The following is an 18086-nucleotide window of genomic DNA, read 5'->3' as shown; positions in this document are numbered from 1 at the left end:
TAATACACCACGGAAACAACTGACACAAAAATCTAAAAACACTGAACCAGCAAACTTTGTGAAAACCATTATTTGAGTCATTCCGAAAGCTTTGTCCATGACTGTTCAAATTGTTTCTTTGTTCCCTCACAAACATTAGGTTATCCCTGTTGTCCACTTACTATTTGTTGCAAAATGAGAGCATGGATTAGCTCATAGATTTTTACAATGAACTTAAAATTAAATATTCAAATGTATTTCTACTGCTTTATTACAACATGACTGGTTTCAATTAAATTAATATGCATTGCTACTCCTTGTATTCTGGGGAGGTACTATAGCCTGCAGTTGCTGCACTCTGGACACCTTTCAAAAATATTTTCACACCCTGACTTCTTGGGTGGAAATATAATTAAGTCCTGTACAATAATGAGTTGCGTTTTATAGTTGACAGAGAAAGACAGCCTCTCATCCAAAGAATGTTAATACTGATGAAGATATAAAGAAGACAAATACCACTGTTGGACTACTTTGTGTTATAATGACTTTTAATATTAAATACAGGACATTTTTAATAAATAGTAGTGTGTAGTACAAATAAGGCAAAACAAATGACCATGACAACATATCTGTGCAAATTATTGAAATGTGTAAAAGGAGAATTCCAACCAATAAGCAAATTTTCTGTTAGTTGGTGTGAGCAGGGCTCAGTTGAACATGGTACTTTTTCCACCAACTTTATTCACGTTTGGCAGCATAATTGACAAAATCCTTTCATTCATCTTGGCAGACAAAAAAAAAAAAACATACACTCTGTAAAGAGTGTAAAGAGCTAACTGTAAATAGATGACAATAGTTACAAAATAGAGGTACATTGATAAATTCATGAAACGCATATGTAACAAGACCAATCAGATGTTGAATTTCTGGTTCCTGCTGAGGTGTTTTGTACATTAAAGCACCCCAAAATGCTTGTCACTTGTGAGGCCATCATAACACTGACAACTCTAGATAAAGTGCATACAATTTGTCGGACAACATCTGTGTTGCTGTACTTCAGCATGTAAAAAGAAATTTTCACTTAACCAGAAGGGATTAATCACCTCCATTTTAGCTTAATTAATTTGTAAGTTTTTCTTTTTATGTTCAGACTCAACGTTTCGGTAAGAACTTTACAAATTAATGTAGAGATTCTCATGAAACTTTTATAATATGTGGATCCCTCTCTATATTAACCGCGACAATAATTACACCAAATGCAGTCAAACTCATCTGGATACCAAAGAGCTGACTATTACACACATTACTTTGCCTTGTACCTGTGCCTCAAACAGTAATGCCACTCAGCCATTTCATAATAATATCCATATATTTGTTCATAATTGTTCATCTGATGCAGTAAATAATATGGATATGAATAGCTATAAACAATAAGCTATATTCTCATACAGAAAATTAGCAAGTCTTTGGTAGCAAAGGGAATTTACCATGGGGATAACAACAGATGGCATAAAGCCACAGCTTTGTAACATTAGTTCCTGTAGTTTCTCAGTTTACAGTTTATGAACACTAAATATTTCTCACTATGTTATTTAAAAGGCAGTATATTGCTCAACCTAACAAAGGCAGATGTGACCTCTTTAATTTTGGAGTTATCCACCAGGATTTAGGTTTACCTGCTCTTTCCATTATTGTAACAAATATAGACTGCGCAATTGTATACATAGATTATTTTTAAGAAGGTGGCTGTTCAAAAACCACTCCAAGTGTTTCATATATTTCCTTCAGCAGCAGCAATGCTGTATCTTCAGACTCCCTGTTTAGAAAGCAATAAATAGGAAGCTGTAAATACAATAAATACAAGAGCAAAAATAAAAGATCATATCAGTTCATATCAGGACACTCATGCATTAATAAGAATAAGTTGGTAATGTACAGTGTATCTAGGAAGTATTCACTTCGCATCACTCTTTATGTTACAGCCTTATAGGGTGGTAGTGGCCTAGTGGGTTAGACACTCGCCTATGAACCAGAAGACCCAGGTTCAAATCCCACTTACTACCATTGTGTCAAATGGTTCTATAATGCAATTAGAAAAAAATACAATAACTTTTATAAGAAATATCCATTCAATGGGTTTGCAACAATTCTGCACACATTTCTACATTGCAGGAACAGTGGTGATTACTAAATGTGTAGAATGCATTAAGAATAAAAAAAAAAAGAAGTCTCACCAGTAACATAGGTGGCTCTGGATAGCAAACAGATACTCATTGAAACTCTCTATAGGTGTCTCCTGTAGAACGTAATCTATACGTCGTCCTCCATTCAGCATCCCTACCTTCACGTCTCTTCCCTCTGGACTAGCTGACTCCTCCATTCCTGCAATCACAAAAAAACAAACATGACATACTAGCATCCCACATCATTACATATCAAGCTACATCATGAAACTACAAACTTCACTAGGGATGTGCAGAGATTTGCTGACCTCACAATTATTTGTATTCAGATAAGTGCTTTTTGCATACAGAATTTGAGCATACTTAGCGTCAAGTTCCCTGTGCATGGATTTAGCCTCGTCCTAGACTTCAATGAAGATCTTGTTTGTATATCTAAAATATTTTATTATATTCAAGGGGACAATGAGCATTTTTCATCCATACTCTCAGGTTCTTGTATAACTGGAACCTCTGTTGGGGATTTTGTGCATTCAGCTGCCTCGGCTGTAGGAAGCGCTGCAACAGGGAAACGGGTGAAGGACTGCCAGGCAGTCCGCAGTGATCCCATCACATTGTTCTTCAGGTCTGCACTCATGCGGGTCAGGCTGTCTTTCAGCTCTGGAGGGGAAAGAGAAACTTATGAAATATACCAATATGATTGCTCTAAGGTTAATGGACAACGTGGGAACTTCACAAACATCAATATTTAATCTTTAATATTTAAAATTGTATATACTTTGTAATTTGTAATGTTTAAAAAGCAAGAAATTAATACTTTGGTATTACCAAGGTGCATCCTCTTCCTCCCTTTATGATGGGGGATGAGCATGGGTTCAAGGTCCAAATTGGAGACCATCATTGGCTCAATGCGGTAAGCCACTGGATCAAACTGCATGAACATAGAAATCAGAACTCCCTTTAACATCTGTCAGAGTGTGTTGACATGAGTCTGTTTCTGGTTCCCTTACTGGGTGATAGATGTTGAAGAAGCCTTTGCATGTGGGGAAAGAGTACTCCGGGTCAATACGCTTCAGGCCTCGCACTGTCAGGAACATCCCGATGGGAGAGCCGAAAGCAAAGAAACAGTGAGGATGGAAGGAGAGTTGAGGGTAATTGATGGACACCTGAGTTGGAAGATGAGAGACAACCAAATATAATAATCAGATGTCCATCCCATATTTAAGGATTCAGTTCCTGTTGAAGTTTTATGCGTTATTAACAACCTGCAATGAACACTTTAACTAAATATATTGCTATGAACTGCTACCAATTTCAAATCAGTTATATACACTGAGACACTGGTTGCAATGAACAAACAAGATGGAAAATATGATTACTTAAAACAACAATGACTCAAGACTAATGTCACATAATAACATTAATTCATGCAGGAATTCAGACATGTTCAGCTCCACAAACCTGTACACAACACCACACAAATAAACACAACTAAACAAAGAAAAAAAGTGATCAGATTCATACTAGAAACAAACAATTCCATTCTCATTAAGGAATTTAACACAAATACAACTTTTTTTCAACGGAAGAGAAAATTTCAGATCAGTCCAGATGTAACAGATGAAATGGGGAAAATAAAGAAGTAAATGACTGCTCAAAACCAACCTGGCCATTCACAACAGCAATACTCAGCTATCCCGAAAGCAACAAAAGCCAACCAGAAAAATTGAACTACATTATGCTGTGCATTCTGTACAATCACTCATGGTGACAGTATGGTGTGCTTTGGAATTACACAAACCTGTACTTTTATTTTCTTACCTGGCCAATCCCCACATCAAAGTACTCATAGTCTACAGCACTGGTTGTAGACTGGGCTCGCAAGAAGCTCTGTCTGTGGTTGACAGTGGCTTGGTTCATGAAGCCTGATGAGTCAATAGGAGTTAAAAAAGTTGCCATCCCAGCCTTACAATCCTGTGATGGCAACAGCCAGGGGTACAGAATAAAGACCACAGGGTTAAATGCAATTTTCTTTCCATAACAACTTTGATGGAAATGCTTCAAATGCCATTTATAAACTTTCATGTTCTTTCTGTCAGAAATGACTAAAATGTTACACACATTGCAATGACAATGAACTTTTCTGATAATGAATGATTGATTGATTGGGTCCATTTTTGTTGAATCTCACCTTTATGATTTTTCTGCTTCTGACCAACTCTAAGATTTTTTTCCGAGGTCCAAGGGGTAACCCAAGTCCTTGTAAGTCTTTCTCAGAGCAGAGTAACTGAGCAATGGAAAAAATGTAGATTGATTTTGAAAGAAAAATGACACAGAATAAAAAAAAAAATTATTCAAGAAATACAGTTAATTGACATCAATCAGGTACTCACCAATGAGTCTAGATCCATATCTTCCTTCTTTAAAATTTGAATATAACTCTGGAGGCCAATCTGACACATGGCTTCTTCTAGATCATCCTCATCTTGAAAAGAACTGTCACTGGTGGCATTCTTTGGTGACTTAAGAAGAGATTTGAAACAATCTTCATTGTAAAATACAGTAAAATTTTGCAAGCCATTAGTTATTATTGAGGCATTAGTAATTCATGTAAAAGCGCTAAAAAGTTAAATATAATTAATTCACTTGCCATGCCATAAATGAAACAAGTATATGGTGGAAAGTGTATTAAGCAATGATATAAAAATATAGAATTACTGAGAGTGACTAAATGAAAGAATACCATATGATTTTCTGTGTGCACTGGACTACATTTCTGGTTGGTTAGCAGGTCAAACAGGATGAGAGACCCTGCAAAAATAAAATGCACATTTATGCAAGTCTGTCGCTTAAAACTTGTAATATGCCATAAAATCCAAAATAGGAAAAACAGGGACTGCTTGGCTGTTCCCTCAAAAGGCCACAAAGACTAAGGGCTGTATTTCCCCAGCACTTTTTATAATGTATTACATGGGGCATTTTTGTTACTGTTATATAGCAATTTGAATGAGTAGATAAAAATAAGACACTAGCTAGGCTGCTTGCTAGTTATCTGTAATATGGAAAGACAAAACAAACAAGCTCTTTTGCTACCACCCTTTTAATAAATTAAACCCATTCCTTTTAATAAGTCAAATGCCCAAGTGTAGTGGTGAGTCAGTGGTAATTATAAACCACTAAACCACTACCACACATGCAGATTATCACATTTTTAATCACATATCCCCATGTGTAACATCCTTTAAAGTGCCAATAAAATATAGCCGTGAAAGAAATAAAATCTAATTCATCTGTCAAATGGTTTAATTAAATTCTCACTTCATTTTATAAACATGTTTTTTATCATTGACTTGGGATGTGGATAGCATGAAGATATGGTCTGACCCAGGCTGTGCCCCACTAGGGACATCTCTCCATGGAACCCCGGGTGACGGCTGCAAAAGAGGCTGTAGAGTCGATTGATCTCTGTGACCACAGTGTCCAAGATGGTCTGGCAGTAAGTGGGGCTGTTGTAGAAAAACAGATCCAGCAGCGTGTCGTTGGTGAAGTGACGAAGACGGCTAATACTGGGTAGAGTGATTTTCTGGATAGCCCTGCAGAGCAAAATAACACGTATTGCTTTTTAGATTTTTCCTTGTTTACAACAATTTCATGCTGGATCTCCTGGGTTAATCCAGAGAAACCAGTGGGTTTCAGTGGGAAATGAACAGTGCTTACTCATCTACTCCAGTTGCATCACCATGGAGAGCACTGTGCCAGTCAACAGGCAGGAACTCCACCCTCCCAACTCTCCCTTCAGCACGAGCCGTCCTGCAGTGTGCCGTCAGTAGCCCCAGAGCTGCACTGCGAAAATCATTCACTGGAGAAAAACACAAGCACCAACATTAGTGCTAAGAGCTTTTTTAAAATTTATGTATAAAGGAAAAAAATTACTTAATGATTTCAAGCACAGAAAGGCACACCTGCACCCACTCACAAACACATACCACACTGAATAATGCTGCGAAACCGCAGGTCACATGCAGGCCCAATCCCATGCACCATGAATACAAGGTGGTCCACCGTCTCAGGTTCCCCTATATAAAAGCATTAGGACTTTCAGTGATGACAATCTCATTATTGATAGCTGATGACAATATATTGCAATATATACATATTCCATATACACATTAAATAATGTAAATAAACTACTGTTACATGATTTCAGAAAAACCGACTTGTTGCACAGTCCCCAATTTTGAAGTTAATATAGGATTACATGGAATTGGATCCATTCCATCCATTATTGTTACAAAATAACAAAGACAACAGGAAAAACAAAACTGACCCTCAGGAATCTCTACAGCAATATTCTCAATCCCCCTCTTCACAGTACGAGGCCTAGTCTGGTCAGAAGGGGAGCCGACCCAGTCATCTGGGAGGCCAATTGGCTGATACTGCATAATATGCTTGGTAAGACAAAATTACAGAATGTTACAAAATGTTTATTTGTAATTATGCTATTTATAGTATATAAAGTACACATCCAAGCAAAAAATTAATATTCCACATTGTCATGTCAATTTCATAAATCCAAAAATGTATAACATTCAGAGGCTATCTAAAATGAATGATATGTGACAACTGTAGTACCTTACATTCAGTACAAATAATCTACTCATTATTAATGAGAGCTAGTTATACTGAAGGATGGATTGGATGGATGGTGGCTCACCTTGGGATTGTGGAGGATGACTGTTTCTCCCGTGGGAAAATCTAGTGTCCTCTTCCACTCACCAAGTGTTACAGCAATCATATAAGCTTCCTGCAAAAAAAAAAAAAAAAGTAATTACTGTAGCATCTACAGTCAGCTAAACTTTGTTTTTACCATCTTATTATCAATGTTTTAACAATACTGATTGAACAATTTGTAGTGAATACTGCAATCTGCCTTCATTTGTAAAATGTATTTGGGTCTGTTCTGTTCTGTTGCATCTGTTGCAAGTAGAGCTGCGCAGAATGAAGGGTATGCAACACAATCTCCAACAGGATTTTGATTATACCGGCCTACCGCAGAAATAGCCGTTCCTCGCTAAAATGACAAAGTCGCATCACCTGCGCAAAACCACGCCTACTTTCAGCACATAGAAATGACCAAGGGAGGTCCTAGCCTGTTTGGTGCCATGTGCAAAAAAAAGTAAATCACAAAATAAAATCTGTGAATCCTGGTGGAACTACATGATAAAATATGAACAAGCAGAGTCTTACTGAAATATTTTGACAATATTTTTTATGTAAACTCTACAGCTGAATACAGAAAATGCAAAAATGTTATATAATCACTCACATCATACAAATATGTGGTATTTCACTGGCCTTATGGGTGTGACCGAAAGTCCATTTTCAGTAGAATAACCCAGATATCGTTTTATCTGGTACATGGTTATGCTATATGTTGATATATCTGTAAAAAAAATATTATACAACTTCCTGCTGCAATGCCCTTGCTATGGACACATGTTACCCTTTGAAAAACAGTACACATTTAAATTTACTTTAAATTATAAACCGCAATATATATATCTATGTTTACATTTATAGCACAATATGAATTTTATTAATTTCACTTTCTCAACCCTATTCACCAGGATTAATACTCTTGCTCACTCACCTCTAAACGGTTACTAAAGGGTTCTGGGTAAGGCAAGTACCGGGGATCGTCATTGCCTTTGTAGAACCATGTACACCGTTGGACTTCGGAAGGTGCCTGATCCCAGTAGACTGCATATCGAAGGCGCTCAGAGAGGCGAACATCGTAGCGCCCACCTTCCGTAGCAACAATGCTCTCCTGCCCTTCTTTTGCTATGACGTAAATAATAGATCCAGATCAAGAGGGACATTGAATTGTCCTTTTACAGTCAAGCCTGAGATACTAATCCAGTAAAACTGTCTAGAAAAGCTTTTATATTGGTTACCATTAGAGCAAAGTCAAGCATTTAAGACCTGTACTTCTGAAAAACAAAAGGTAAATATGAACCCAATTATCTTAAACATAATGTCTAAGTGTCTTTTAAATAAAAACGATGCAATAGTAATGTCTAATTCCTGTTTTGTGCTGTATATTGTGCTACAAACAATAATTTCTAAGCAAACCTAGGCTCCATGTTAAGGATGGCTGAGGGTGGAGGCATAAAAAAAGAGGCAGTCAAATCTTGTTGCAGCATCCCTTGCAGCTTTTTTTTTTTTCCTTTTATCTTTTCTCAGCTCAAAATTCACACAAAAAAAAACATTTTTATGAACCTCCATCACATGCCTTAAGAGAGTCATAAAGGAAATAGTAACTCGTTCAGTGATAATTAAGGGTGCTGTGGCGTTCTCTCTCTATTTATCTCAAGCCCATCTACACCCATTTGAAGCCCCTCCCCCTTTAAGATGTATCACACTCTTGGAGAAGTATTTGGCACAGCAGCCAGTTGTCACACAATTCTCCCTGGATCATGGAAATGTTCCATCCATATGGGAGCATGGCTTCGGTTTGACTGTGCCCTGGAAAAACACCTCTCTGTAAGTCTACTTCTGCTGGAATATAAGTTTTTGTTGCCTTGTGGCCAAGCTCCTTGTTTTATTTTCGACTCTTGTTGTAGTTAGCTAGGTCTTGAGCCATTTTAGCAGACACAACAAACAAAGAAGAGTCCATTCGACATGCGCTCATGCTCAGACAACACAATGGGAGTAGATGTAAAGTCAACACAGCTTCCTTAAAGATGAAATAATTGAGTAAAACTTACCGTTCTTAAGAGCCTCCTCAAGTTTCTGAGAGTCTTCTCGGCTGAACGGTAGCCATGCATCCTTGGCATCAGCACGGCGACAGTAGAACCAATGAGGCTGGACTGGGTGGTAAGTGTGCAGCTCAGAACCCAGATCCAACATTTCGAGGGAATCAGCAGGTGAAGATGAAATTTCATCCAGAATGGACTCTGTCTGAGGAAGACCAAACTAATCCTTTCATTGCTTAATAAAATTAATAGGGCTGTGTGTTAATATTGATTTAAAATTAACATTCGTTAATCATTGGGAGCAATGCAAAACATTTTTCTTGCATAACTAAAATTTAGAATTAAATATGCATTATTAACAAATATTGCAGAATTATTTTAAACCAGACCTACATTTTATTATTGACAATTTATGAAAAAAAAAATTACAATACAATTAAATTCAAGACTCAGTGTCTTGGTGGCAATATTTTCACAGATGACCATGTGCAGGTATTTGTCACACCTGCTTTTTATCTGTGACTATGCGGGATTGGGCCTGATTACTTCCGCGGAGTAAGCTGACGTCTTCCTCAGCCGTATCTGTATCCTGTCTGGTGGTCACTGCAGCCAACCAATCAATAGGGTCCTCAGACATCACGAGACCTGCTGTATGACAACGGATCTGCTTCCTACAGGTGGTGGGTCCTGTTTCGCACCTTTAATGTCCCCCTGGTGAGAAAAGAAATAAAAAGACTTCCGCTTTGAAGAAACACATCAAAACACACGCTTAAAAAAAAAACAAAAAACATGAGAACTCTCTCACAAAAGTTGGCTTGTACACACATTTTGAAGCAAAACTTCTGTTCAGTAACTAATATATATATATATATATATATATATATATATATATATATATAAACTATTTATGCCAAAGTAACACAGTAACATCAACAGAAAACTTCTCAACCTCTTGACCGACCTACAATATCAAATTACTATATTAGCGAAGTGGTGTAAATAACCTGTCCGGAATAGTTAATGAATTAAGAAGGATTGAAATATGAATTATTCCGTGCGTTAATCACGAGTTGCCTGCAGCTCGGTCATTTGCAGTACATGTCAACAGCGGGTCAGCAGCCGTACCAGCTGGTGACAAAAACAAGACCCACCTCATATCTCAGTTTCCCACACATCCGGGCGATGCTCCGGAGGGACCTGCATGCGGTTACAAAGCGTCGTCGCATCCGGTTGAAGAGGGAACGTGTCGAATTTATACCACGAACCAACGGGTAAACGAAATAATGTAGAATTGGGCGATTTAAATGAAAGCGAAATTCCCCGTGCTTTCTGTTGCCTCTGCGCGACTACACGTCCGCCATGACGGCAGGCAGAAGTCTGAACACGTGACCAATGGAGTCAACCAATAGGAGCAAAACCACATCCTGACCGATTAAATGAACAGATTCGGCCAAACGCAAGACCATTTCCGCCAAAGGGGTTAAAAATATTCAAGACTTAGTTAATAAATAATGACTTATAGTGACAAAATAGTGACAACAACCTTGAAATAATGACGAAGGTTACTTAGTAATCTTAGTAAGAATAAGACACAGATCAAGAAGAAGACCTTGAACCCTGAGTTTAATGAGGTTAGAAGCTGCCATTGATGTATGGTTTTTATAAGTATTTTAAATTTATTTAATTAATGATGCCTACATGTGGCTATTTTACAGGAGTGTAGTTATTAAATTAAACATGCAGAACTGGCCAAGAAGACACTGGACATTTCAGTTTGGGACTACAACATTGGCAAATCTAATGACTACATTGGTGAGAACAGAGGCAGCACTCATTGCTTCTTTTTAATTGGCTGACCTTCTTGACCCCCTCTTGACATTTATTGAGTCCATAAAGACTAACTGCTTTTAGTTGAAGTGCTGTTTTTTTGTGTCTGTGTTTTTATGATGATCAGGGATGAGGTTGCTATAAAGATATTTTACTATATTCTTAAAAGGTTAACAAAGCTTAAGCTACACAAAATGATCTAAATCTAAAATGACAGCACTTTCTATTTTTCCTTCTTTGTAAAAGGCAATACATCTATAAAATGTACTGTACATTATCCAGAACATTTTATGGATTAACAAGAAAAAAAGACAAGTAAAACAAGAAAACACATTAAATAGATTTTAAATAAACATTCACTTTTGTACCCAGCATGAGCTTGCCACATATTTATGTGAAATCCTGCTTTCAACAGAGTGGTATGTTTTTGTCTATTAGTTACCTATCCAGAAAATGTCCCAGACAGACATTTTGCATAGGCAAAATAAAACAAAATGAATGCTCCATCTTGACCGAAGAACTAGCCACAAATGTATCATTTAGTAGTGATAGAGAAAATGTAAAGTAAGGATAACTGTAAGCATAAGGAAAATATTCTCAGAAATGTAATTCCTCAGTGTCTGTTAATACTGAATAACATAGAAGGAGATGAACATGTTTATCAAACACATCTTTTTCAATTCCTTCAACCCCTTGACAGGAGGTTGCTAGCTGGGCATCTCTGCTAAAGGAGAGCGTCTGAAGCATTGGTACGAGTGTTTGAAGAACAAAGATTGAGTGCTGGCACACCCTCCTTAACAAGAACACCAGTGATTAAGATTGCTGCTCTGCACCGACCCTGACTCACCACCACCTCCCTGTCTACAACCTGTCCTGCATGACAAAAAAGAGACAACTGTCCTATGCCAAAACCCTTTACATCTCCACCTACTCCCACTACAACTCTTTACAACTGCAGCCCAAGCCCCGAATTTCCCCGAATTGCTCGGATGTGCTGTGCAGTAGCTGCAACGGAACATCTTATCATATACTCATCTAATACAGTATCATATTCCTATCATGCGCCATGTCACTGTATTGTGACATTATCCACCCTTTTGCTCTGGCGCATAAACATGAACATCAAAATGCCCAAATTCCTTATTTATTAAAATACTAATTTTCCTTTTAGACTCAAATAGTAGTTTCATAACTGGCCAAATGATAAAAACTGATCAACATCAAACAGAAAAAGCTGCCACTTTTTTCACCCATACATATCAGCCTGGCAGCCATTTACAGTTTCAAATGCAGACATGTAAATAACAATGACAGTTCTAGCAAGTGAGTTCTAGCAAGTGAGCGTTCTGTTGAAAGGAGACTAACTGTACATTCAACATCTGCGTAGACATTTCAAAGAAGTGGCATCTTGTCCTGTTAAATATGCTTGATGCTTGCTAACTGATGAATACATTAAACAGTGTGTGACCAGCAAAGATAAGAAGCAACAGAAATAATAAAGAAATAAAAAAAATATATATATATATTGTTTTTATTTTAAGCAGATATCTTTGGATATATCACTGATAATACTATGTTATGAATTTAATGTAATAAGCAAAAAACCTTCTGTTGACAAAGTCATGCACAGATCCCATCTCTCCAGAAACATTAAACCATCTGTGATTCTGTAAACCATTTTCTGCATATTGGGAATGTTTTACTTAGGAACCAAGAATTCATACACAGTGCATCTGCTTCAATGCCAAGGAATCAGGACATATAAGTCAACTATTTGGTAGAGATCATATGTGAGATCATTTGCATCTAAAACACTAAGACTAGATCTATACTTTCTAGATCTGTATTGTCAGTGTCAATGGCCACGCACCATGGACCTGTAAAAAAAAACATGCACCTTGAACATTTTTCCAGTTTTCTCAGTTTACAAGCAGATGTTTGCGAACTTGAAAATATTTATGGCACCATTGCGGTATTGCATCAAGAACGGTGTAGTATACCTTTTTGTATGAATAAAGTCATCTTATATAGGCATGCTGTATGACACGGTAATGCCCCCCAGCCCCCCAATAATAGCCTATGATGACATCTCTTCTCTTTATACCCTCCTTATAGTCCTTCAGTACTCTAGTCTTCAGTAGTCTAGTCCATCAGTAACTAATTAAGATAAAAAAAAACTCAGGTGAAAAGGTGAGTTGATTATATTAATACCCCACCCCAAAACCTTCCTGATTTCCTATCTTATGCGTTCTATTGACTACTACTAGTCACTACTAATAAGCACTTGACACTGATTTTAAACAAAGATGCCTTGGAACAAAACTATATTTCATTGACTGGAAGGATCTCACCTTCCTGTTTTCTATGTTAAAAAGAATACAAACCAGTACTTACTCTGTGTAGGTCACCCACTCTGTATGACCTGTTGACTGCCTATAAAATGGAATGATTGCTGCTTTCTCATTTATGGACTGTATATATAGTGCATGTACTGGAGCAGGCAGATTCATTCCTGTATGTTTGGACCTGTATTGTTTTGCATGTTAAATAAAGGGTTTACCTGGAGTTTGGTTGAAACTGACAACAAATGCTAATGCAACCCATGATTGTTTTTTTTGTTTTGTTTTTTTTTGTAATGTACCCTATGTTAACATATTTATTTGTTGGACCTTTAATAATGGTGTTTGAACATGAACCACATTTCTTTATAAATATGCCGCAGTTCCCAATCATACCAGATTTTCATTAGATATCTAATTTCACACAGGTTCACACATGTTCCTTAATAAATAGATGGATAAGTGTGGTTTTCAGTCTCATTTATTTAAAAATTACAGGGAATACAACAGTATACTCTGGGCCATCTGTGCCCATGCCTTTATTTTCTCGATGTATTCTAACAGGAAACCAGAAAATGTTTGCACACATGGGCCAGAGTTTGCATAAACGTGCATATTTTAGCGTCAAGTTTTTTTTAAAAGATTGCAACGGATACGTAGGAAGAGGCGTACATTTAGGCCCCATTTTGTGCATACGCAATGGTTATAAATAACTATTTATACACACACTGGTGTGTGTCAGTCTTTTCTGGTCAACAGCACATGAGTGATGACTCCTGCAGTAAAGATGATAAGAATGACCCCCAGGGTCATTCCACGACACAACGCAAGATCCTTGTTGGACAGAGGCTCTCAGTGATCAGTGGTCACAGCGCCATGGTCCCCACTGTCTGACAAGATCTCATTTTCGGTGTAAGGTAAAGAGGTGCTTGTTTTCTCAGATGGAACTTCTTGCGACATGTCTGTTGGGAAGTTGCAAAATGACAGGCTACAATATATATCCATCTAAACATGTACTTGCCCTGCTACTACAATCGCAGTACAACTGATGCAATTTTTGTCAGGATTTATTGTTTCATTTCATGTTGGACCGTGAGTCCGGGAGAAACATTTTCCCACTGCATACTGTGCAGTAAGTGGAAATGACCAAAGAAAACATTGCATAAGTGAGCAACACACATCCAGAGATTGTCCCATTATTGCTGTAATTAATTGCAGTAACTAATGTAGAAGAGGGATTGAAAAAAATCTGAGCAAAACATATTTGTGATTGACAGCTGACACAAACCCCACTTCCTCATTGAAGTGAGGAGGATGACTGGAGGTTACAGTGTTGCTGGCACCCGTAATCAGAAGTTAGCAGGTTTGAATATCAAAATATTTTATTATTTCTTTACTTGGTACAACACTCATGATGTGACGCTGTAAATGTAAAGTAAACAGTGTACAGCTTATCAGTTTGCTCTGCCCTCAAAATGACTAAACACACAGACTATAATGTCCAAACTGCTTGCAACAAAAGTGAGTACGCCCCTAAGTGGAAATGTACAAGTTGTGCCCAATGAGCCATTATCCCTTCTCGGCAGGGCCTATTCTAGACAGGCATATATACGAGGGGGCAGACAGAAATGACAGGCGCCATGACAGGCGCCCGGGGAACAGTGTGTGGTGCTTTGCTCAGTGGCACCTAAGTGGCACCTTGGCGGATCGGGATTCGAACCGGCAACCTTCTGATTAAACCTTCCTTAAACGCTAGGCCACCACTGCCCCCAGTGGCATGGTGGCAACGGAGGTGGGAAATGGGTGGGGTGACGATCAGGGAGCTTTGGATAACTGTTTTAGTCAGGTAACTGGATTGCACTTTTTTCAGGCATCAAGTACAAAGATGAACATCCTGAGAGATAAAAATGAATGAATTATTTTAACATGGGGTGGTAGTAGCCTAGTAGGTAACACACCCAGCTGTGAACCAGAAGACCACAAAAATCACAGGTTCAAACCCCACTTACTACCATTGTGTCCCTGAAAAAGACACTTAACCCTGAGTGTCTCCAGGGGGACTGTCCCTGTAACTACTGATTGTAATTCGCTCTGGATAAGGGTGTCTGATAAATGCTGGAATTGTAAATGTATTAAATCCAATGAACTTGCAACGACAGCCACGTGCTATTGTCTGTGCAGTTGGTGGTGCCAGAATCACTGGTTTCGGGGACAATGACAGCTGTCCGCCAGTCTAGTTATCCACACCATCCTTTCGGTCCATTGGAGCAGCAGTCCCGAGGCAAGATTAGGATGTGTGCGTCGTCCCCTCCTCCCACCCCGACCTCATGGATGTTCTATGGACTCAGACACACGAGACACTGGAAACGATTCAGACGATTCTGATAGGAGAGTCTGAGATTTAAGGTGTGGCGCCAGAGGACATGCTAATAGACCTCTGGGCCTGGCACAGGAAGCGCCTGCTGTGAGGCAGGAAGTGATGTCATACCTCCAGGGGTGACCCATCTGAAAGATCTGGGGAAAGAACGCAGATAACTGAACATCATGAACATCAGGATGCACGTCCATGAGAACTGTGGATTTAAGGATCACCTCAGCCCATAATTAAAGGGCTCTGCTAACAGAGGCTGTTGCTGGAGACCAGTCAGTCAGTCAGTCACTTAGCAACAGCTGCTAAACAAATCACTGTTTTAATTGAAATTTCAGGCAGGCAGTAAAAACAGATTTAGTGGAGTTTGAGATTTGGTCAGCAGGAGATTTCACAAGCTGTAGGTACAAAAGAAAGCCACTTTGTGCTCATCTTATGCAGAATCTGTGGTATTTTAAAAGAACCAACATAGATATTAGGGTTGAAACTGCAGAATGTATCATAATATCAGTACATACAATGTGAGCAGCTTGTGTGTGTGTGTGTGTGTGTGTGTGTGTGTGTGTGTGTGAGTGTGTCATGTCCTGCAGTCTATGAACTCACCCTGTAGCAGTCAGTCGATATTGAGAAGGCCAGAACTGATGGTCAAATGATGATTTATTGAAGCCGTCCGTGTCATCAACCAACTTCTGCCACCTGCTGGACGTCGCGGGTATTACCTTAAACCACGTAGTGCAGCGGGAGGCGGCGGTCAAGCTCTTACTCTGTAGCAGTCAGTCAATATTGAGAAGGCCAGAACTGATGGTCAAATGATGATTTATTGAAGCCGTCCGTGTCATCAACCAACGTAAGAGCTAAGCAAGAGCAGATACCAATAATTACGATCACATCCCCTGTCATGCACAGCACCTTACGTTAGTGTATTTCTTTCCCTTAGCATAACAAATCACGTCTTTTCTCACAAACATTACAAGATGCTCAAATATACTTTAGTCATAGTTACAAACCTTGTTCCCTTATCAACTGATGCTAGATTTGTTGCTTTCAACTTTTTCGGTTGTCCTTTTCTCTGCGTTCCCACTGAGCCTCTCCTGCTTTACTTCGCGTCTTCTGTCTTACCTCAAGCTCAGTTCCGTTACCGTACTTCCGCTCACAGAGGGGTTATCAAAATAAGAGCGGGTAGCATTACATTCATGTAAATCTTACGTTTTTTGGTCTTTACACTCCCTTTGACGTCCCATCTCACATCAGTACCATGGACAGACGTATTAATCAGTCTTTTCATACAATTCTTTCTACAGTACAGTAAATAAGCTCAGGCTGAATCTGCGGTAAGAGAAATAGGTTCCTGGTACCTGTGACCCAGCTGACCCACATAGAGAACCAGACCAAAATGTAACAGCCAAGAAAAACAAAGAAAATTTACAGACATTTACATGCAACAGTGTTGATCAGATAAACACAGTGACAAAGTACTGAAATATTTTTGAAAAAGAATATTAAACACTTCAGGTATTGGTAGGAAAGGGGGCATTAAACGATAGAGCACCGCCCTCTGCTGGGGAAAAAGACCTCTGCAGCTCAACCTGTTCCCGTGACCCATCGCAACCAGGCAAATAGTTTTAGTTGAAAAAAATAAAAACAAATGAGAGACCTTTTTATGTGTGTATACTAGGAATATAAATAATACATCACAACCATGCATCAGATTAAACACTGAACTGGACTTTTTGCCCCATCGCCAGCCCACTAGGGGTTGGATTCTCACTCTTGTTGCGTTGATGTTTTGTGGGGCAGTGGCGGCCTAGCAGATACAGAAATGGACTCATAATCAGAAGGTTGCAGGTTCAATCCCTGAAACACCAAGGTGCCACTGAGGAGCCACTGAGCAAAACCCCACCCCCACTTACTGCTCCCCGGGCGCCTGTCAGGGCTGTTGAGTTGTATGCACCATGTGCTGTGCTGTGTTTCACAATGACAATCACTTTCATATTGAGGAAGTGGTGGCCATAAACAAAAAGTAGCACTTATTTGTGTTTTTATTTTTACATTTAGAAGATGAAAAACCTACATCCTTTAAAAATGTATATACAATTTATATGCACATGGTGTCATCTTATGAAAAATAGTCAGTTTTTCAATGATTAATATTATCAATAAAAATATTATCAATAAAAAAAAAAAGAATGCTTTATTGCCTTACAAAGGGCAATCCAAAAACCTTTATTGAGAACAGCTAGACCAGCAGTAAGTGTGCTTACAAGATCTAGTGACCTAGGAGACGATGATGTTGCCCTCCAGGGCCGATCCACAGCCCATGCAGACTGGATCTCCCCCTGGACTGGTCAACATCAATGTCGGTCCCACTGCAGGTCCTGCAGACCCTCATGATGGCTGCAAGGCCGGAGGGTCAAAGGGGACACCTCTGAAAGGGAAAACGACTCTGGATTAGCCACTGCAAATGCAGATACAAACACACACACCATTATGAATCTGGTAATATCTGTACACCCTAAAACCTCACAGATAAAGCGTCTATTATTAAATATCAGCACCATTGCAGTGGTATTAAATATATGACACCTGTAGTGTCACATGAGTGCGTGTGTGACCTGTAAGTCTCCTTTGCCTTTACGTG

The 18086-nt window shown here is 38.8% G+C and overlaps 1 protein-coding gene across 3 annotated transcripts; it reads right to left on the bottom strand.

Annotated features, from left to right (window-relative positions):
- Positions 1-1064: 1064 nt before the first annotated feature.
- On the bottom strand, positions 1065-10291 carry LOC114799405 (phospholipase DDHD2-like). Of its 3 annotated transcripts, XM_028996029.1 has the most exons (19): positions 10066-10291; positions 9420-9625; positions 8927-9119; positions 7810-8000; positions 6874-6963; positions 6487-6607; positions 6146-6235; positions 5877-6018; positions 5544-5752; positions 4903-4970; positions 4553-4681; positions 4351-4446; positions 3981-4133; positions 3825-3851; positions 3170-3325; positions 2988-3090; positions 2646-2819; positions 2214-2361; positions 1065-1795 (listed from the first exon to the last, which is right to left on the bottom strand). In XM_028996029.1, exons 2-19 carry the CDS (start codon positions 9549-9551, stop codon positions 1714-1716), a joined length of 2304 nt encoding a protein of 767 aa, XP_028851862.1. In that variant the 5' UTR covers positions 9552-9625; positions 10066-10291; the 3' UTR covers positions 1065-1713. The 3 variants fall into 3 exon arrangements, with proteins under 3 accessions (XP_028851862.1, XP_028851871.1, XP_028851879.1); XM_028996038.1 differs by lacking the exon at positions 3825-3851; XM_028996046.1 differs by lacking the exon at positions 10066-10291 and having other exon boundaries at positions 8927-9115; positions 9420-9516.
- Positions 10292-18086: the final 7795 nt, after the last annotated feature.

This window comes from Denticeps clupeoides, chromosome 1 (genome assembly GCF_900700375.1).
Source record: "Denticeps clupeoides chromosome 1, fDenClu1.1, whole genome shotgun sequence".
In the NCBI taxonomy this organism is placed as follows: domain Eukaryota; kingdom Metazoa; phylum Chordata; class Actinopteri; order Clupeiformes; family Denticipitidae; genus Denticeps; species Denticeps clupeoides.
The sequence above is the reverse complement of the archived record's forward strand: the minus strand, read 5'-3'. Positions and strand labels throughout refer to the sequence as shown.

Bases quoted from the DNA above. Each gene is read 5' to 3' on its own strand.
- LOC114799405 (XM_028996029.1), bottom strand. From the start codon at position 9,551: ATGTCTGAGGACCCTATTGATTGGTTGGCTGCAGTGACCACCAGACAG. The intron at 4,971-5,543 runs GTCAGACCATAT...TTATTTTTGCAG, and splicing joins CCTAGTGGGGCACAGCCTGG to GGTCTCTCATCCTGTTTGAC. The intron at 4,682-4,902 runs GTATTCTTTCAT...TCTCTTCTTAAG, and splicing joins TGCACACAGAAAATCATATG to TCACCAAAGAATGCCACCAG.